Source organism: Pinus tabuliformis, chromosome 6, assembly GCF_031772625.1.
Source record: "Pinus tabuliformis cultivar Carrire ecotype Pingquan chromosome 6, CPIR1, whole genome shotgun sequence".
In the NCBI taxonomy this organism is placed as follows: Eukaryota; Viridiplantae; Streptophyta; class Pinopsida; order Pinales; family Pinaceae; genus Pinus; species Pinus tabuliformis.
In genome coordinates, this window is record NC_142292.1 from 62737597 (window position 1) to 62756639 (window position 19043).

Consider the following 19043-nt stretch of genomic DNA (forward strand, 5'->3'; position numbering starts at 1 on the left):
AAGAATACCTGAATCCTTCGTTGTCTGAGTCTTCTGTCTGCCTGAGAAGTTTTGTTGTAGCAACAACCTTCTCCCTTTAGCTTCTTTAACTTCTTTAAAGAGCCTGGACCTGCTCTGATACCAGTGTTGGGTATTTTTAATGGGAAAATACCAAAAACAAACAAATTATACACCACAGAGACAATGCTTTGTTTCCTCTGTCCAGGATCCTTGCACAGGGAAGCTTTTAAAAACAAATTTACTGAGAACAGTCCATTACACAGTCACAAAAAAAAACTTCTATTGATTTAAAACAAAAGAATTGATACAAACTTCATCCTCTGCGCAGAGAGAGATTCACCGGGAGAACTCTGTCTCACTTGCTTCTGGTTCCACTGCTGTGGATATTACAAAAGGAATTTCTGACTATTCTCTAGTTTTGGGATGGCCAATAATCATTACAGTTCTCCTCTGTTCAGTTTTTACCGCACTGCTGTGCGTTCAATACAACAAAAAAAAAAAAAACTCACTCTCCTTTCACCATGCGCAGGCACACTACATAAAAACTACTGCACGTAGGCCTTTTTTTGACAACGTATATAAAAAAATATATAAAAAACATAAAACGTATGCCCATAACCATATTAAAGGGCCTTCACCTAAATCTACGTAAAACATTAAAGACCATAAATTCAACTACGGCGGTCAACCTATAAGACTTTCAATCCACGCAAAAATGTGATTTGATGCAGGCCCGTGCACCTTCAGGAGATCGACGGCGGAGATCACACGCCCAACTGATCCGACGTGGTTCGCAAGCCAACCTCGGGAAAATGAAACGACCTTTAGCGGCCAGGGAGCAGGCGGTATTGGCGTTTGTACAAGGGACGCGTGGCGGAGTTTGATTGTGTCGGAGCCCTTCATACGGAAACAGCCTTTTGCCAAAGGCGGTGCGGGGAGACCGGGGCGGTTTTACCAAAACTACCGCGCTGTTTAAAATTACAAATTTAACAAAGAACTTGGCGTTGGCGTTGGCGTTTGTGTTGTTATAAAAAGGAAGAATGCTCTTCATATTTCACCAAACTCCATCTATCATATCATCTAAGGATCTGATCAGATAAGAGAGAGCATCTACTCGAATCGAATAGAACCGAAGAATAGTTGCCTGAGTTAGCTGCAGTCCAGTCATGAAATCCTTTCTAGCGCTAGCGCTTGTAGTACTAGTGGCGCATAATATTGTTATTGTGCGTGCAGGTGATGGAGATCCTTTACAAGACGTTTGTGTGGCTGACAGGACGAGCAGAGGTATGTAAGACTTTGAGTTTGAGGCCTTGATCATGTGTTTGCTAATCAGGGTTTCGTTTCGTTTCATGCGATGTGAATAACAATATAATCTGATCATGCGATTAGGGTTTCGATTCGTTTCATGCGATGTGAATCTGATCATATATATATGTTTATTTGACTGTAATTGCAGTTAATGTGAACGGGTTCCCGTGTACAGATGCAAGCATGGTTACTGCAGATGACTTCATGTTCAGGGGCCTAGATATTGCAGGGGATACAGGTAACATGATGGGATCCAACGTCACTCCAGCCAATGTAATGCAGATACCTGGCTTAAACACCTTGGGAATCTCCTTGGCTCGGATTGATTTCGCTGCTCCTCTCGGCCTTAATCCCCCTCACACTCATCCGCGGGCCACAGAAATCTTGGTGGTCATGGAGGGTACTCTCTCAGTCGGCTTTATCATCACTACCAATAAATTGTTCAGCAAAACGCTTGAGAAGGGAGACGTGTTCGTGTTCCCCAAAGGTCTGGTGCACTTCAAACAGAACGTGGGCTATGGCAACGCTGTGGCCATCTCTGCACTGAGCAACCAGCTTCCGGGAACCTAGCAGGTCGCCCAATCCTTGTTTGGAGCCTCTCCCCCGGTTGATGCCTCCCTTCTGGCCAAAGCTTTCCAGATCAACGCCTCCCTGGTGCAACTTCTCCAAAGGAAATTCTTGGCTTGATGCCCACTCATCTAATTCATTCATTCATTCATGCCACGAGTGAGTCACTCACCAGTCATTGGGTTGTTATGCGGTTAACCGAAATAAATAAAACCGCTCTTTCCCTCACGTGTATAGTGATCTATATGCAATAAAGTAAAATTTTACACCACGTGTATAGTGATGTATACGCAATAAAGGAAAAATTTTCGCCATTCCAATATGGGTGTTTGAGATTTTTATCATGTTATAGTCATTTTCATCTACACCTTTCTCTTTTTGTTTAATGGACACAACACTGCCTAATATCTTATCGGTTGACTTCATGGAGCCCTGCACGGTGCATCTCATCTGATGCAAACAAAATAAAAGTATCTATATTTGACATTGAAACACTCTTATCATTGAAACAAAACAAAATAAAAGTATTTATAGAAACACTCCTATCATTAATCAATCAACCCGTACTGGTGTCTGTTTGGTAGTGTGAGATTTCCATGCTTCCTCTTCACTGTTTTGTTTAACTGACACAACATATATCATGACCTCAATACATCGACCACGGCATCATCATGCCTCTCTTCCAAACAAAACACATATATGGCTGACGTGAAAAAAACACACTCACATTATAACACCTACTGCATTCATTGTGTAATCTATTCGAGTAAGCAAGCAATCCGCGTCTCTAAATTTAATTTATTTTTGTCTCTGGTGGACGATGTGAACTTAGATTTTGTATTCCAAACCATAAAAAAAGATGTGAAGTATTTCAAATGATAAAAAGGATATAAAAAAAAGGATGTGAAGTATTTCAAATGATAAAAAGGATATGGAGTTCCATTTTGTATTCCAAATGATAAAAAGCGATACACTGTTCTATTTTGTATTTGAAATTATCAAAAGGATATGCATTTTGTAATTGAAATGATAAAAAGATATATGAAGTCATTTCAAAAGAAATAAACATATCACTATGTTGTTTTTAATCACATAGACATCACCATATTATTTTTAACACCCAATAATAAAGATACATATACTTATGTTATATTATTTTAAAATATATACATAAACATCACCCTATTATTTAGTGAAGACTCTATAGATTATTTACTATATCTATGTCCATGTATGTTGATATTATGCATCGCTGCAAGGAAAGCAAGATTTTGCGTGTTATTCCTTTTCACCGGTGAAATGAAGCCTTATTACTATATCCATTTTCTACATCACTTTTTTGTTTCTTTGCTTTCCCAAGATAGTAACATTAAATATTTGATGCCACAAGTCTACAATGGATAAGACTTTTGTTTTCACCTCTAATTAAAAGAGAAAAGATAATGATATGAGATTGAACAACTTATTTTGGTTTTGGGAAGTCACTTTTAACTTTCCAAAAAGAAGATAGCTAACAACCAAGTTATACACACAAGCATATGTTTTCCATGTAGCCCAATGTATCTCTACAAGTTTTTGAAAATAATTCTTTAAGGTGCATATTAATGTTTTTGGATTAAGTACATTCAAGCATATGTTTTCCATGTAGCCCAATGTATCTCTACAAGAATTTGAAAATAATTCTTTAAGGTGCATATTAATGCTTTTAGATTAAGTACATTCATTATTTTCAAATTTCTTTTCCAATCTAATAGGAATCTACTTACTGAACGTTTCCAAATCAATCCTGTCGTTAATTACAAAGCCTTTTTTCTCCCAGACTCCTCTACATCAGTGGATGGAGTTTTCACTAATAGCTTCCTTGCATCTTTAAATCTATATTTTCAACCATGCTTATATTTTCATTGTAAATTTAGTTCCAGCCGGATTGACTAGATGTGGAAGGTGTAGAGAAAATTAGTGTTGTTTGTTGTGCTATTACAGTAAAAGTTTCATAATGAAAAGTGTTGGATCAGACTGGGACAACCAAGTTTAGAGAGGGCAAGGGAAGCTTTTGTACATATTTAATTAGCACCTACTTGTTCACTTTTAATATTTAGGGCCTACTTGTTCCTATTAAATCATGGGAATAATAACTCAAATGTTTCCTAATTGTATTTTCTTACCAAGGTCCGAATTAAATCTTATTGCAATCAAATATAAACTCGAGGATGAATACTTCCCCAATTTTTGAAATATAACACAAAATAATTTCTACAAGCCATCCATATGAATACGAATCTCTTCCAAGGGCACAACTTATGCAGTTCTAGACCACTCTACCTAGTAGGTAGGTATGGGCACAATGTATGAAATTATAAGACATGGGATTGCTTTCTTATTGAATATATTTAACTATAGTGTTTTTATTAGCATATAAGACCAGAAACTCTCAAGAAATCCTAAATATATACATCTTCTCTTAAGTTAAAAGAATTTAAAACTCGAGTTTAAAACTAAAGATTAAGAAAATTGTATTACTATTAAACAAATAAACTCTAATACTATATTTTACATTGAAAATTTAGACTTGGAATATTTTAGAAATTAGGTTTTACATTGTGTATATTTTTAGTAAACACTTTTTTTATATCAATACGTTAATGTTGATTATTAATGAAAAACAGATGCTACAAATATATTAATTTATTACAAATTACTAACTAATATTAACGAAACTAATGTTAGCTATTAAAATCATTTGAGTAATAATAATAATCACATCATTACTACATCGTTTTTATTATTTTTAATGTTAGTAATAATAATATTATTTATTAAATAACATTAACATTACAATAACATTTAAGTATTGATATTAACATAAATAACGTTAATATTTTTAACATTGAAATTATTAGTACGAACATTAGCATTATCAATATAAATAGTACTAACTTTAATATTGATAAATATCAGTAATAAGGATCCTCGAAAAGGTGAACGGATTAAGAATAATAGCCTTTCTAAGACAACAAAAATAAACAAGCTAGTGGTAAAAAAAAATGATTGGGCGCTACACCTTTGATGGAATTCGTGAGAGTTACACGCAAGGTAGTTGACAAGTTGCAACTAGACCATGCTTTGGTTATTGAAATAGATCCAACAGAGATAAATAGGGTTACCTCCGCTTTTGAATAAGTTGCAGCCCATGAACTAAATGTTGCTAGGGCCTGGGACTTCAATGATGGCCGTCACAAGGCCGGGACTTCAACGATGGCCAACACGAGGCATTGCAGACTTCACCTGGTGTATATCGTGAACAAGTCTTTCAGGGCTTAGACATTGTTGTCTATGAGGCCAACAAGTATGGCATCACACTTCGGCACAAAGAGTTTTGACATGGTCTGCAGAGGATTGCATATGTATTAGTTGATGCAGGAGATTCTTGGGAAGTGAAATATGTTTGCCTATATGGTGGCTATCTACTATATCATGTAATTTAAACCATGTCACCAGAACCCATAGATAATTATGAAGTTCTATTGCCTTACCTTCAAGTGATTTTACATTCGCTCAGATAGAAAAACAATGTCATTCTGAGAACATTTAGGTTTAGAAAATGTTTAAGAGGTTCACTACAAAGACATGGGTTTCTACAATTTGGGTTGTATAATATTGGGTTGAGAAATTGGAGTGGGGGTTAGTTTATTGAATTCGTTTATTTCTAGTTCAATACCAAACGAACTTCACAAAGATATCATAAAGATTTCCCGGAAAAAAGCATCTCATGACATTATATTGAGTGCCAGAAAGGTCAATCTCTTTGCATGGTGTATTCCTATTTGGGTAACATGTTTAATGTATGTGGTTGTCTTTGCATGGTGTTCTACTTTCATCATGAAACTAGCATCACAATGGTTAGTCATACTATTGGACATATTAATAAAGATCCATCATGCGTCCTTTCAAAGTTTCATATTCTTGAGTATTCTTGTGTTATGCCCATGTATAATTGGATCTTTGTTACACTAGCCAAAACATTTACAAGTCTCAGGCACGACATGAGGATGCTCTAAAGGATAGCATTTGGGACATTCATTTATGTTCTTGGCATGCTAGTTGTGTCGCTAGCAGAACTCGGAAGACTTAAACCACCAAAGGATAATGGTTTAGTATACATAACTAGTTAAATGATTCCAATGACCATCTTTTGGTTGCTTCAACCATACATTATTAATGGTCTATCAAAAATATTTGCAATCAGGTCAAGTACAAGCAACAATGAAGTTTATGGAATTTGGGGAAAAACAAAAAGCCTTCTACATTAAAGAAGCTACCAGAGGCAATGGAAAGGGGAAACCTTATATACAAGATTTATATCTTATTCAAATCATGCATATTTCATGATTGGAAGGATTCAATCATCACGTTGCATACAACCAAGGCTCTCTTCCCTTGATCTAAAGATCTTTAAATTGTTAATTGATGCATTAAAATAATTGCATGCTTAGCAATGGTGGATCCGTCAAAGGTAAAATTGTATTACAACCACATTATTGGCAAAAATTATTATAAGACATCTGATAGCATTTCGAGCCCTTCATTTAATGAACTTCATATCCAGAGATACTACTTTTCTCCAAAAGAGTGGTGGGCAAAAGATATTGATGAGCTAAAAATGGATTTGTATTGGAGAGTTATGTTGGCCATCAAAACAGCTTGCAAGGTTTTTTCTCTATTGATTGGAGAAGCATTGTGAGTGTACACGTCATGTTGGTTGTGGGGTATGTCCAAGGAAAAATCCAAGGTAGAAAAGGGAAATGCAAATGCAAGGAATGATTATAGTGATAAATTTGCAGAGATTACTACAGAATATTGGCATTTTTGGAGACAATTATGTCTTTGTTTCTAACAGAGAAGAGTTCAACCTCATGCGAGTTTTTAATCAAGTTTCTCCATGAAGCAACCATTTTAGAAAATACTCGAGCACTTAATGTTGAAATAGTAGAGTTCTCCAACCAGCCCATTCCAGCAAAGACATAAAAATGAAAAGAGGATAACGTTGTCAGCAGAAATCCTAGAATTTGAAGAAAGTAGAATATCATCTTCTACAACACACAACCTAAATCTTAAAAGTTATAAATTTGAATGATGCATATTTGGTAAAGATTGTTAGATATGTGAATCTATCAATTTCAAGATTCACCTCACTTACAGAAGCTATTAACAAGTATCAACAAAAGCATTGACATGGGTAACAATGCCTTGACTGAGCACTCAGTTGAACATGGGCGATCAAGGTAAACTCAAAGGAACAAAAGATCTATATTAATTCAAAGATATGTGTGTTGGAAGAAAGGATTGAAGTCAAAAGGAAAGAAAAACTAATCAAATAGGTGGCAGGGATTCCTCATATACGAAGCTCAGGATCAAGAATTCCTTGAAGTTGCACCGAAATTTTTCCAAATAAAAACAATGCACGAGGTAGTGATAAAGGATTGCACAATTACCAAACTACAATAAGCACAAATATATGTGATCTTTAAAAAAAGATGCACTAGAATTCAACACGCGGTGAAAAGGCACAAGTGGAAACATTGACTTAAGAAATATAGAAAAGATTGTGACCCAATTTATAATACAAAATGGTGAAGAAAAAAATACACCAATGTGTGCATTTAAGTTTTATGAAAAAATTTAGAACAATCACAAGTCAAATTTGCACATGATACTAATTGGACCTCTGCAAAAAACGTATAAAATTTATACCTGGGTATATTATGGATTAAATTCATAGCTTCTTGTAATCGATATATTTTTGAACAATTGTACCCCAACTGAAGCTTCATCATATATATATATATATATATATAATATATATATATATGTGATCAGTTACATACCTTCAAAAGTTAATCTTTACACGTCCCTTGTATGGTTTGGAGATGATATTTTATGCCACTGTGAAAACTATTGTTCAATCATGAACGCTTATAGGGTTGAATCAAGTTTTTCATATTTTCAGGTTTCCTCTATCCACAAAGATTTTATATGTTTCTTTCAAATGATGTAACCTTATTTTACTATTTCAGAAGCTTAATGTCATGTTAAGATATAATAACATGATCTCGGGAAAAACAACATTTTTCCTGAATTGATCACGACAACAATGGGAGAGTCATGGCACTTACATGGGATACAATATACAAATTACTTCGAAGAAAAAGTGCTCTAAATTTATATTGTTTTCTAGTGTTTTAGCATTAGCATAATCGTTGTAGGGATTATGATGACTATGTTTCACTTACATGATCTCCTATAGATAGATGAAGATGGAGATGCTTTTAAGTTTCAAAAACCTATTTATTGGACAGTATCTACCCCTGCAGCATTAAAATTTAGATAAGAAACTCAAATTTTTAATAAGAATCTTCTTTGGAAAACATGTCAAATTTAGTATTATCACCTTGCTATAACAACAACACTAGTCTTTTCTTGAAACTGTAACAAAAAATATTTGACAATGTCTTTCAAGTAATGAAAAAATCTTAAATGTCATGCGCAAACTTTAAAAATAAAGGCCTTATACCCAAGTCATTGAAAGTAAATATAATAAAAAAGAGATTGAAAAGGATTACATACTTCTTCTTGTGTTTTACATTTTGTCATCTTGTATCTCACAGTAGGGTCTACGTCATTTATAACAATTTCTCTAACTAATATCTATAAGAACGAATAATTGAGTCAAACCCCTCAGTAAGAACACTTGTTAACTCTAAAAACCACTAGAAACACAAATAGTGGGGAGGGGGGGGGGGTGAAAGCAACAACAACATCCCTAATTCATCCTTTAGATAGTAGTTCAACTTGACATCAAATAGCAAGTTGACAAGTGGTAAACTAAGGAAAAACAATTACATAGTAAAAGTTAGAAGAGGTTGATCCTCTTGTTGTTGATAGGCATCATGCTTGACAATTGTTTGCCATAATCATCATGACAATGCTAAAAACGTTAGCCTCAACAAAAAATAAGAAAAGAAGGTTTGAAAACAACAACAGAACTCGGTTGTCTACCATGCAAAGGATGACCAAAATGGCATGTTTTTTTGCTTCCCTCCGAAAGAACTAGGGAAAATTCATCCCCTTGATGGTCTTCCCTTTATATACAGGTTTCAAAGGAGGTCAAAAGGTTGTATATTGGTTTTCTCCAGACAATGTAGTAGCAGCAAAAAACTCACACCTTCGAACCTCAAACCATTGCCTTCACTGCAAGCAAGGCTTCAGCGGCAGCCTGTCATTTGTGGCTCACCATGATGCAGCAGACTCTTGAGATTTATTTGATTTATACACTCATTCTTTCTTATCTCTTTGAATCTTAGTTGTTGATGAAAAAAAAAAATTTGTGATAGGTAGTTTTACAATGCATCCACAAAGTATTTTTCTCACTTAAGTGACATCTTTCATGCATTCCTATTTAAATTAATTGTTACTTACATCTTTGAAAGTTGAACCTGACCAGTGAAAAGTATTTATTGAGCTCACCTTCACTTTTGACTGTTTGTAGACAGTCTCAAATTGAGTCTTGAGTGTGTTGATCATCTTGGAGTACACATATTTATTAATTAGGTAGAAGAATATATCCATTAGGGACACCCCGTGTGACTAGAATAATATCAGTCGGATTGGAGAAACATTCCAAATATGACAAGGGTTGGTTTGCTTATAATTGTTGAGCGGAATTCCTTGTATGGGTTTGCATGACAACAACTCAATAATTGGAAAATTGCAAAGAAACACAAATCATTCCTCCAACCTCCCCCACAACACCTAAAACCTTGAATCTTTACATGACTCAAAGATTTAACTAAGCGTTGATTGAATGCAAAATTTTAAATAAAATATCCACAACTGACTAGCACATGCCAGTGAGAACACAACGAGCATAGCTTACATGCAATAAACCACACAGGTTGATGATCTAAGCATAAATGCCTCAAACAAAATGCAAACCCCCTTTAAAGTTGAAAAGAGGAAATTAACATAAAGCCAACAATATATCAACAAAGAGGCCTAAATACATCAACAAAGAGGCCTAAATGGCCTATAGAGTCCAAAAATAATCATGCTACGAAAAATAACTAATACTACATATCATCAAAATCATTTCCTATATTAGGATCTTCATCGTCAATGTCACCCTCTAAAGCATTAAAATAAGATAGATAAATCTTAACATGGCCAATCGAGATTATTCTTGAGTGACGGCTACATTTATACTAGGGTCATGATAGACGATTTCAATGATCACTGCCACTAACATCGAGGTACGTAGAGGGCTTGGTCCTCTTAATTAAATGTTATCATTGTTATACCCCCTACGTTAAAATTTCCATAGGGCTTGATATAGTACGAGAAAAAAATTGCATTATTCTAGGATCACAGAACTACTTTCAAATCTTAAAAACAAGAATAATGTTAATTCCAATAACGAAAGTAACCAGCGTTCAATTTCATAAATAACTCAGGCACATGATACCATTCCAACAATAAAAAATGGTTTATAAACCCAATCCTTCACATTACAAATTTAGGTCCAAAACATATGTTAACGACCCTATTGCCCTAATTTTGTCCTTCAATAAGCTTCATTAACAGAAAACCAATAAAAGAAAGTATGGTACAACAAGAAATTTTCTCGCAGGTAAAAAAAAAATTATTCAAAGAGTGACAATGGTCATTCCTCTCTAATAGAGCATTGCTATCAATGCACCATTCAAATTTCAGAGTAATCTCTAAATGGTAAAATTAATGTGCCAAAAAAAAATATGTGGGATGTAACAAAAAAAGGATTGGCATCTACTACCCACGCAAAATATCTCAAAACGAAGAAAGAGGATGGGGTAAAATAAGTGTTCTAGCAACCAAGGCTCCAACAACCAACCTCTTCTCGAGGATCCCATATGGATCAAATACTTTGTGGAATATGATGATACAAGGAAAATATCTTTTAAAAAAAGTACTTATGAGATTCTACAAAATAAGAACTTCCGAAGGGATCTTCAATCGGGAACAATATTGTAAAAGGATTTTGGTGGAGATTGGAGAAGGAGAGGAGGTGTCATTTTGGATAAAGATTATAATGGGAAAACCCCATTTAAAGAAACTGACGGATCATCAAGAATCAAGGAAGCAATAACCAATACAGGATGAATGAAATCCATTGGAAATATGCCATAGATTATTGGTCCCTTTTCACGAATGGAAGAAGACTAGAGATTAGACTATTGCGGCTAGTGAGGAGGAAAAGATAATTTTGGATAAAAACTTATATCAGAGAAGAATTTTTATAAAGGAATATAGTGATTCACTTAGATGAAACAAGGATGGGGCGAAGAGTCATAACATCCGAGAGTATTACAAACCAATCCTGAATCAACAGATCTCCAATAAATAAAAACTTCAGAAAAAAAATTTCATTCCCAGCATTTGGAATACCTTCTAGGATAACCCAACTTATCTTTGGTTATAAATAGAAAAAATCCTAATAGAAAAGCTCTGAAAATGAGGGGGATATTGGGCCAACAAGCTGAAACAATCCATGAGAGATGTTAAAATCAGCCAACAACTACTGTTGAAATGCGAAATGATCAATAAAGTATGGTACTTTATTGAGTCTGGCGAAAAAAAAGGGTTTTCAAGGACTAACCAGGTGAAGTATCTCTCAAAGAAAATGAGGGAAACCTCCCTCAAAATCTCCCATTTTGAAAACAATTTTTCCTTGAAAAATCATCCGAGGATTTGTAATCTCATTTAGTTGAAAAGATATAAATGGTGGGATGTTTGAAGATTAAAATCTATGCCCATGAGATATTTGGTTTTAGGTCAAGAAAGTGATACTAGAGAAATCCAAATCTAATAAGAAAATCTCCCTGGCCATAATCCTAGCTTATTTGAAAATTTTCCTCAGAAAATAAATCTCTATTTAGAAGAAAATAGGAAAAACAATATTTTAATAATCAGAGCAGCCGTAGAAATCATTACCCTCGGTATTCGTAAAAGTTAATATCGAAGGGGATTTAAAGGAAACCTAGGAATATATAGCATGGGTGGATTTATCAAAGATAAATCATTAAATTGTTGGGAGATTTTGGCAAGTGTCAAACTATAAGGATGAGATGCAAGCGCTAATCAAAAGAATAAAATGTGTTAAATAAAATGAAATATTCCAAAGTTATCACAAAAGGAAACTCGAAGCTCCTAAATAATTTCATGAATGAACACGTTGCAAGCAATTATTGGGAAAATCACATGTTGTGTGGAATGACGCTGGAAGTAAAAGAAATCATTTCAGAGTATTGAAGTTGTTCATGTTAGAGGAGAACCCAACCCGATGTTGGATTGGCAAAACATTGCAATTAAGAAGAAGATGTGGGACACAATTGTCATCTTCATTCAGCAATGCATCTTGCTGGGTCTATATCCAGATGGAAACATCATTTTTAAAGAAAGTACCCTTATGGACAAGTTCCAATACTCAAGAGGTTACATCTCATTCCGGGACAAGTATACATCTGCTATGGTTTTCCTTATTTGTAAATATTTTTACCTCTCCTTTATCCCATAACAGAAATTTACTATCAGTTCCTAACTTCTATTTCACATTTTTATGGGCAAAAAGATAGTTACGTGTTTGTTTAATTGAAGCTAAAATGACAAATTTTGACTGTTTGTTAACCTTGTCATACATATGGTGTTTCCTGCTTTCGGATCATGAATTTCTTTTCCACTGTTCATATCATCCTGTTTTTTCTACATTCACTTGCATAAGTCCATACTTTTTGCAATAATAGCATTGCACATTAGATCTTTCATACCTTTGTCCTTGAGCATGATACTGTTCTCCTTTGTTGGCTGCCGCCTTGGCCTTGGTTCTGATTGTATTGTTGCCTCTTCCTTGTGCATTTGATGGTTTCTTCCTTCCAGTTCTGTTTCTGTCCTTTCGGTTTCTTTCCTTGACCTCTTCCTCTTCCAAAGGACAATCTATGTTTTTGCTCAAGAGATGAGTTTTCATTCCTACTCAACCTTTGCTCAGTGTTATCAGTGATGCATGTAGCTTCAACTGAATAGTTTGAGAGATCCTTTGTCTCTTCAATGGTGGTGACTATGGCATCAAACCTTGAGGGTAAGACCCTCAATATTTTCTCCACAATCCTTCTATCTTCAATGGTTTCTCCATGAGTTCTCATTTGCGTGATTACACCAATCACATGAGTGAAGAATGAGTCAATGTTATCTGACTCCTTCATGCACGGGTTCTCAAAATCTTTTCTCAGCAATTGTAGTTTTGCTGTCTTCACTCTCTCCATGCCTTGATAGGCTGTCTTGAGGGTTTGCCATGCTTCATTTGTTGTCTTAGCTGCTGCTAACCTTGGAAACACACTCTGGTCTACTGCTAGATACAATAACATACGGGCTTTTGAATCCTTCTTCCTATTGCTCTTCAGCTGATCTCTCTCTCCCTGAGTTAATGCATTGAACTCATTTTCATCTGCTGGTTCTTCAAACCCAGATTCAACTATTTCCCATAAATCTTGAGAGGCAAACAGGGCTGTCATGGTTATTTCCCAATAGTCATAGTTTTTCCCATTAAACTGTGGGAGCTGGGTGTTAAACATACCCATACCAGTGCTTGTGCTGGCCATTCCTTGTATTCTGATCTCTGCCTCTAAATCCTTGACCGTGTGTTTAAAACAACTGACCGTTTCTTCAACAACACAAAAAAACTTTCTGAAATATCTGAGTATTTTCCTCACTGAGCCTTCACTCTGCTTGAGAAGTTTTACTGCTGCAACAAGCTCCTCCCTTCAGCTTCTTTGTCACCTTCAAAGAGCCTAAGCCTGCTCTGATACCACTGTTGGGGATTTTTAATGGGAAAATCCCAAAAACACAAAAGAAATAAACTCCACAGAGGCAATGCTCTGTTTCACCTCCTCAGAATCCTTTTGCACAGGGAAGCTTAAATTTTTTTACTGAGGAACAGAATATTTCACCACCATAAAATGATTGATATTCGTTTAAAATAAAAATGCCTGAAACAACATATTTCTTCCTCTTTTACTTAGAGGGATTTACCAAAAACAATTCATTCTACAAAACTCTGTTTTCACCTGAGAATTCACTGAGCTGGGTTTACTGCTGTAAAACCCTTTTTACATCACTGTTGTAAAACAAATTTTTTACATACACAGTAAAAATTTCATTACATTCACTTATATAAAAAAACTCACACCATGCGCTCTTTCACTTCTTGTTTTCCACTGCTGTGGATATTACAAAACAATTTCATACTATTTCTTGGTTTTGCGATGGCAAACCAATACAATACATCCCTGTTCTATTTGAGTTCTCGCACTGCTGTGCGTTCAATACATTTTTATAAACAACCTGTGCACGCGGGCTCGTTATAATAAAAACTACCGTGGGTTTTTTTTACATTACATATGGTCAACGCTCTATAAAAAAAATATAACACGTTTTTATGAACATTAATATATGCCGTATGAAAAACTAAATGCATTACCTACACCTATGACAAAGCATTAATAAAGGTATGGTCAACCAGAACTTAGTTTTACTCCACGCAACATAGTTAATATTTGCCGTATGCAGGTTTGAGCAATCAACGGACAAAAACGCTGGAGACAATCGAACGGCGGACAAAGATATCGGGAGATCATTTTCTGCAGAGCTTTATGTCCCGAGAATGTCAGACATGGTGACGTAAGGGGACAGCCACGCGTCAACTCCAAATTTTCTCGGGCTCAAATATACGGAAAGTCCCTTTACCGGAAAGTGGCCCGAGAACTCTCAGGCGAGTTTGGTGAACGATTTCTGGCGATATAACTCTGCGTTGAAATTACACATTCAACAAGTCCATCAAGCAAGAAAATTTAGCTCAAGAACTTGGCGTTGGCGTTGGCGTTTGTGTTGTTATAAAAAGGAAGAATGCTCTTCATATTTCACCAAACTCCATCTATCATATCATCTAAGGATCTGATCAGATAAGAGAGAGCATCTACTCGAATCGAACAGAACCGAAGAATAGTTGCCTGAGTTAGCTGCAGTCCAGTCATGAAATCCTTTCTAGCGCTAGCGCTTGTAGTACTAGTGGCGCATAATATTGTTATTGTGCGTGCAGTTGATGCAGATCCTTTACAAGACGTTTGTGTGGCTGACAAGACGAGCAGAGGTATGTAAGACTTTGAGTTTGAGGTCTTGATCATGTGTTTGCTAATCAGGGTTTCGTTTCGTTTCATGCGATGTGAATAACAATATAATCTGATCATGCGATTAGGGTTTCGATTCGTTTCATGCGATGTGAATCTGATCATATATATAGATGTTTATTTGACTGTAATTGTAGTTAATGTGAATGGGTTCCCATGTACGGATGCAAGCATGGTTACTGCAGATGACTTCATGTTTAGGGGCCTAGATATTGCAGGGGATACAGGTAACATGATGGGATCCAACGTCACTCCAGCCAATGTAATGCAGATACCAGGCTTAAACACCTTGGGAATCTCCTTGGCTCGGATTGATTTCGCTGCTCCTCTCGGCCTTAATCCCCCTCACACTCATCCGCGAGCCACAGAAATCTTGGTGGTCATGGAGGGTACTCTCTCAGTCGGCTTTATCACCACTGCCAATAAATTGTTCAGCAAAACGCTTGAGAAGGGAGACGTGTTCGTGTTCCCCAAAGGTCTGGTGCACTTCCAACAGAACGTGGGCTATGGCAACGCTATGGCCATCTCTGCACTGAGTAGCCAGCTTCCGGGAACCCAGCAGGTCGCCCAATCCTTGTTTGGAGCCTCTCCCCCGGTTGATGCCTCCCTTCTGGCCAAAGCTTTCTAGATCGACGCCTCCCTGGTGCAACTTCTCCAAAGGAAATTCTTGGCTTGATGCCCACTCATCTAATTCATTCATTCATTCATGCCACGAGTGAGTCACTCACCAGTCATTGGGCTGTTGTGCGGTTAACCGAATAAATAAATAAAACCACTCTTTCCCTCACGTGTATAGTGATCTATATGCAATAAAGTAAAATTTTACACCACGTGTATAGTGATGTATACGCAATAAAGGAAAAATTTTCACATTCCAATATGGGTGTTTGAGATTTTTATCATGTTATAGTCATTTACACCTTTCTCTTTCTATTTAATGGACACAACACTGCCTAATATCTTCTTCATGGAGCCCTACACGGTGCATCTCATCTGATGCAAACAAAATAAAAGTATCTATATTTGACATTGAAACACTCTTATCATTGAAACAAAACAAAATAAAAGTATTTATAGAAACAGTCCTATCATTAATCAATCAACCCATACTGGTGTCTGTTTGGTAGTGTGAGATTTCCATGCTTCGTCTTCACTGTTTTGTTTAACTGACACAACATATATCATGACCTCAATACATCGACCAGGGCATCATGCCTCTCTTCCAAACAAAACACATATATGGCTGACGTGAAAAAAACACACTCACATTATAACACCTACTGCATTCATTGTGTAATCTATTCGAGTAAGCAAGCAATCCACGTCTCTAAATTTAATTTATTTTTGTCTCTGGTGGACGATGTGAACTTAGATTTTGTATTCCAAATCATAAAAAAAGATGTGAAGTATTTCAAATGATAAAAAGGATATAAAAAAAGGATGTGAACTATTTCAAATGATAAAAAGGATATGGAGTTCCACTTTCTATTCTAAATGATAAAAAAGATAAAAAGAGATATGTTGTTCTATTTTGTATTTGAAATTATCAAAAGGATATGCATTTTGTATTTGAAATAATAAAAAGATATATGAAGTCATTTCGAAAGAAATAAACATATCACTATGTTGTTTTTAATCACATAGACATCACCATATTATTTTTAACACCCAATAATAAAGATACATATACTTATATTATATTATTTTAAATATATACATAAACATCACCCTATTATTAAGTGAAGACTCTATAGATTATTTACTATATCTATGTCCATGTATATTGATATTATGCATCGCTGCAAGGAAAGCAAGATTTTGCGTGTTATTCCTTTTCACCGGTGAAATGAAGCCTTGTTACTATATCCATTTTCTACATCACTTTTTTGTTTCTTTGCTTTCCCAAGATAGTAACATTAAATATTTGATGCCACAAGTCTACAATGGATAAGACTTTTGTTTTCACCTCTAATTAAAAGAGAAAAGATAATGATATGAGATTGAACAACTTATTTTGGTTTTGGGAAGTCACTTTTAACTTTCCAAAAAGAAGATAGCTAACAACCAAGTTATACACGCAAGCATATGTTTTCCATGTAGCCCAATGTATCTCTACAAGTTTTTGAAAATAATTCTTTAAGGTGCATATTAATGTTTTTAGATTAAGTACATTCAAGCATATGTTTTCCATGTAGCCCAATGTATCTCTACAAGACTTTGAAAATAATTCTTTAAGGTGCATATTAATGTTTTTAGATTAAGTAAATTCATTATTTTCAAATTTCTTTTCCAATCTAATAGGAATCCACTTACTGAACGTTTCCAAATCAATCCTTTCGTTAATTACAAAGCCTTTTTTCTCCCGGACTCCTCTACATCAGTGGATGGAGTTTTCACTAATAGCTTCCTTGCATCTTTAAATCTATATTTTCAACCATGCTTATATTTTCATTGTAAATTTAGTTCCAGCCGGATTGACTAGATGTGGGAGGTGTAGAGAAAATTAGTGTTGTTTGTTGTTCTATTACAGTAAAAGTTTCATAATGAAAAGTGTTGGATCAGACTGGGACAACCAAGTTTAGAGAGGGCAAGGGAAGCTTTTGTACATATTTAATTAGCACCTACTTGTTCACTTTTAATATTTAGGGCCTACTTGTTCCTATTAAATCATGGGAATAATAACTCAAATGTTTCCTAATTGTATTTTCTTACTAAGGTCCGAATTAAATCTTATTGCAATCAAATATAAACTAGAGGATGAATACTTCCCCAATTTTTGAAATATAACACAAAATAATTTCTACAAGCCATCCATATGAATAAGAATCTCTTCCAAGGGCACAACTTATGCAGTTCTAGACCACTCTACCTAGTAGGTAGGTATGGGCACAATGTATGAAATTATAAGACATGGGATTGTTTTCTTATTGAATATATTTAACTATAGTGTTTTTATTAGCATATAAGACCAGAAACTCTCAAGAAATCCTAAATATATACATCTTCTCTTAAGTTAAAAGAATTAAAAACTTGAGTTTAAAATTAAAGATTAAGCAAATTGTATTACTATTAAATAAATAAATCTTAAAACTATATTTTACGTTAAAAATTTACACTTGTGAATATTTCAGAAATTGGGTTTTACATTTTGTATATTTTTAGTAAACATTTTTTTTATATCAATACGTTAATGTTGATTATTAATGAAAAACAGATGTTACAAATATATTAATTTATTACAAATTACTAACTAATATTAACAAAACTAATGTTAGCTATTAAAATCATTTGAGTAATAATAATAATCACATCATTACTACATCGTTTTTATTATTTTTAATGTTAGTAATAATAATATTATTTATTAAATAACATTAACATTACAATAACATTGAAGTATTGATATTAACATAAATAACGTTAATATTATTAACATTGAAATTATTAGTACGAACATTAGCATTATCAATATAAATAGTACTAACTTTAATATTGATAAATATCATTAATAAGGATCCTCGAAAAGGTGAACGGATTAAGAATAATAGCCTTTCTAAGACAACAGAAATAAACAAGCTAGTGGTAAAAAAAAATGATTGGGCGCTACACCTTTGATGGAATTCGTGAGAGTTACACGCAAGGTAGTTGACAAGTTGCAACTAGACCATGCTTTGGTTATGGAAATAGATCCAAGAGAGAGAAATAGGGTTACCTCTGCTTTTGAATAAGTTGCAGCTCATGAACTAAATGTTGCTAGGGCCTGGGACTTCAATGATGGTTGTCACAAGGCCGAGACTTCAACGATGGCCAGCACAAGGCATTGCAGACTTCACCTGGTGTATATCGTGAACAAGTCTTTCAGCGCTTAGACATTGTTGTCTATGAGGCCAACAAGTATGG

General features: G+C 34.9%; 2 protein-coding genes and 1 pseudogene across 2 annotated transcripts in view; all 3 read left to right on the top strand.

Moving 5' to 3' along the window:
- LOC149257234 (superoxide dismutase [Cu-Zn] 4A-like) overlaps positions 1 to 19043 on the top strand; it is a 219919-nt gene that overhangs the window by 145592 nt on the left and 55284 nt on the right. The window lies entirely within an intron of this gene.
- LOC149257236 (germin-like protein 1-1) lies at positions 1026 to 5033 on the top strand (annotated as a pseudogene).
- Positions 14989 to 15771, top strand: LOC149257237 (germin-like protein 1-1). The gene is made up of 2 exons (XM_089433863.1): positions 14989 to 15106; positions 15281 to 15771. The coding sequence occupies exons 1-2, from the start codon at positions 14989 to 14991 to the stop codon at positions 15769 to 15771; spliced, it is 609 nt and encodes a 202-aa protein (XP_089289989.1).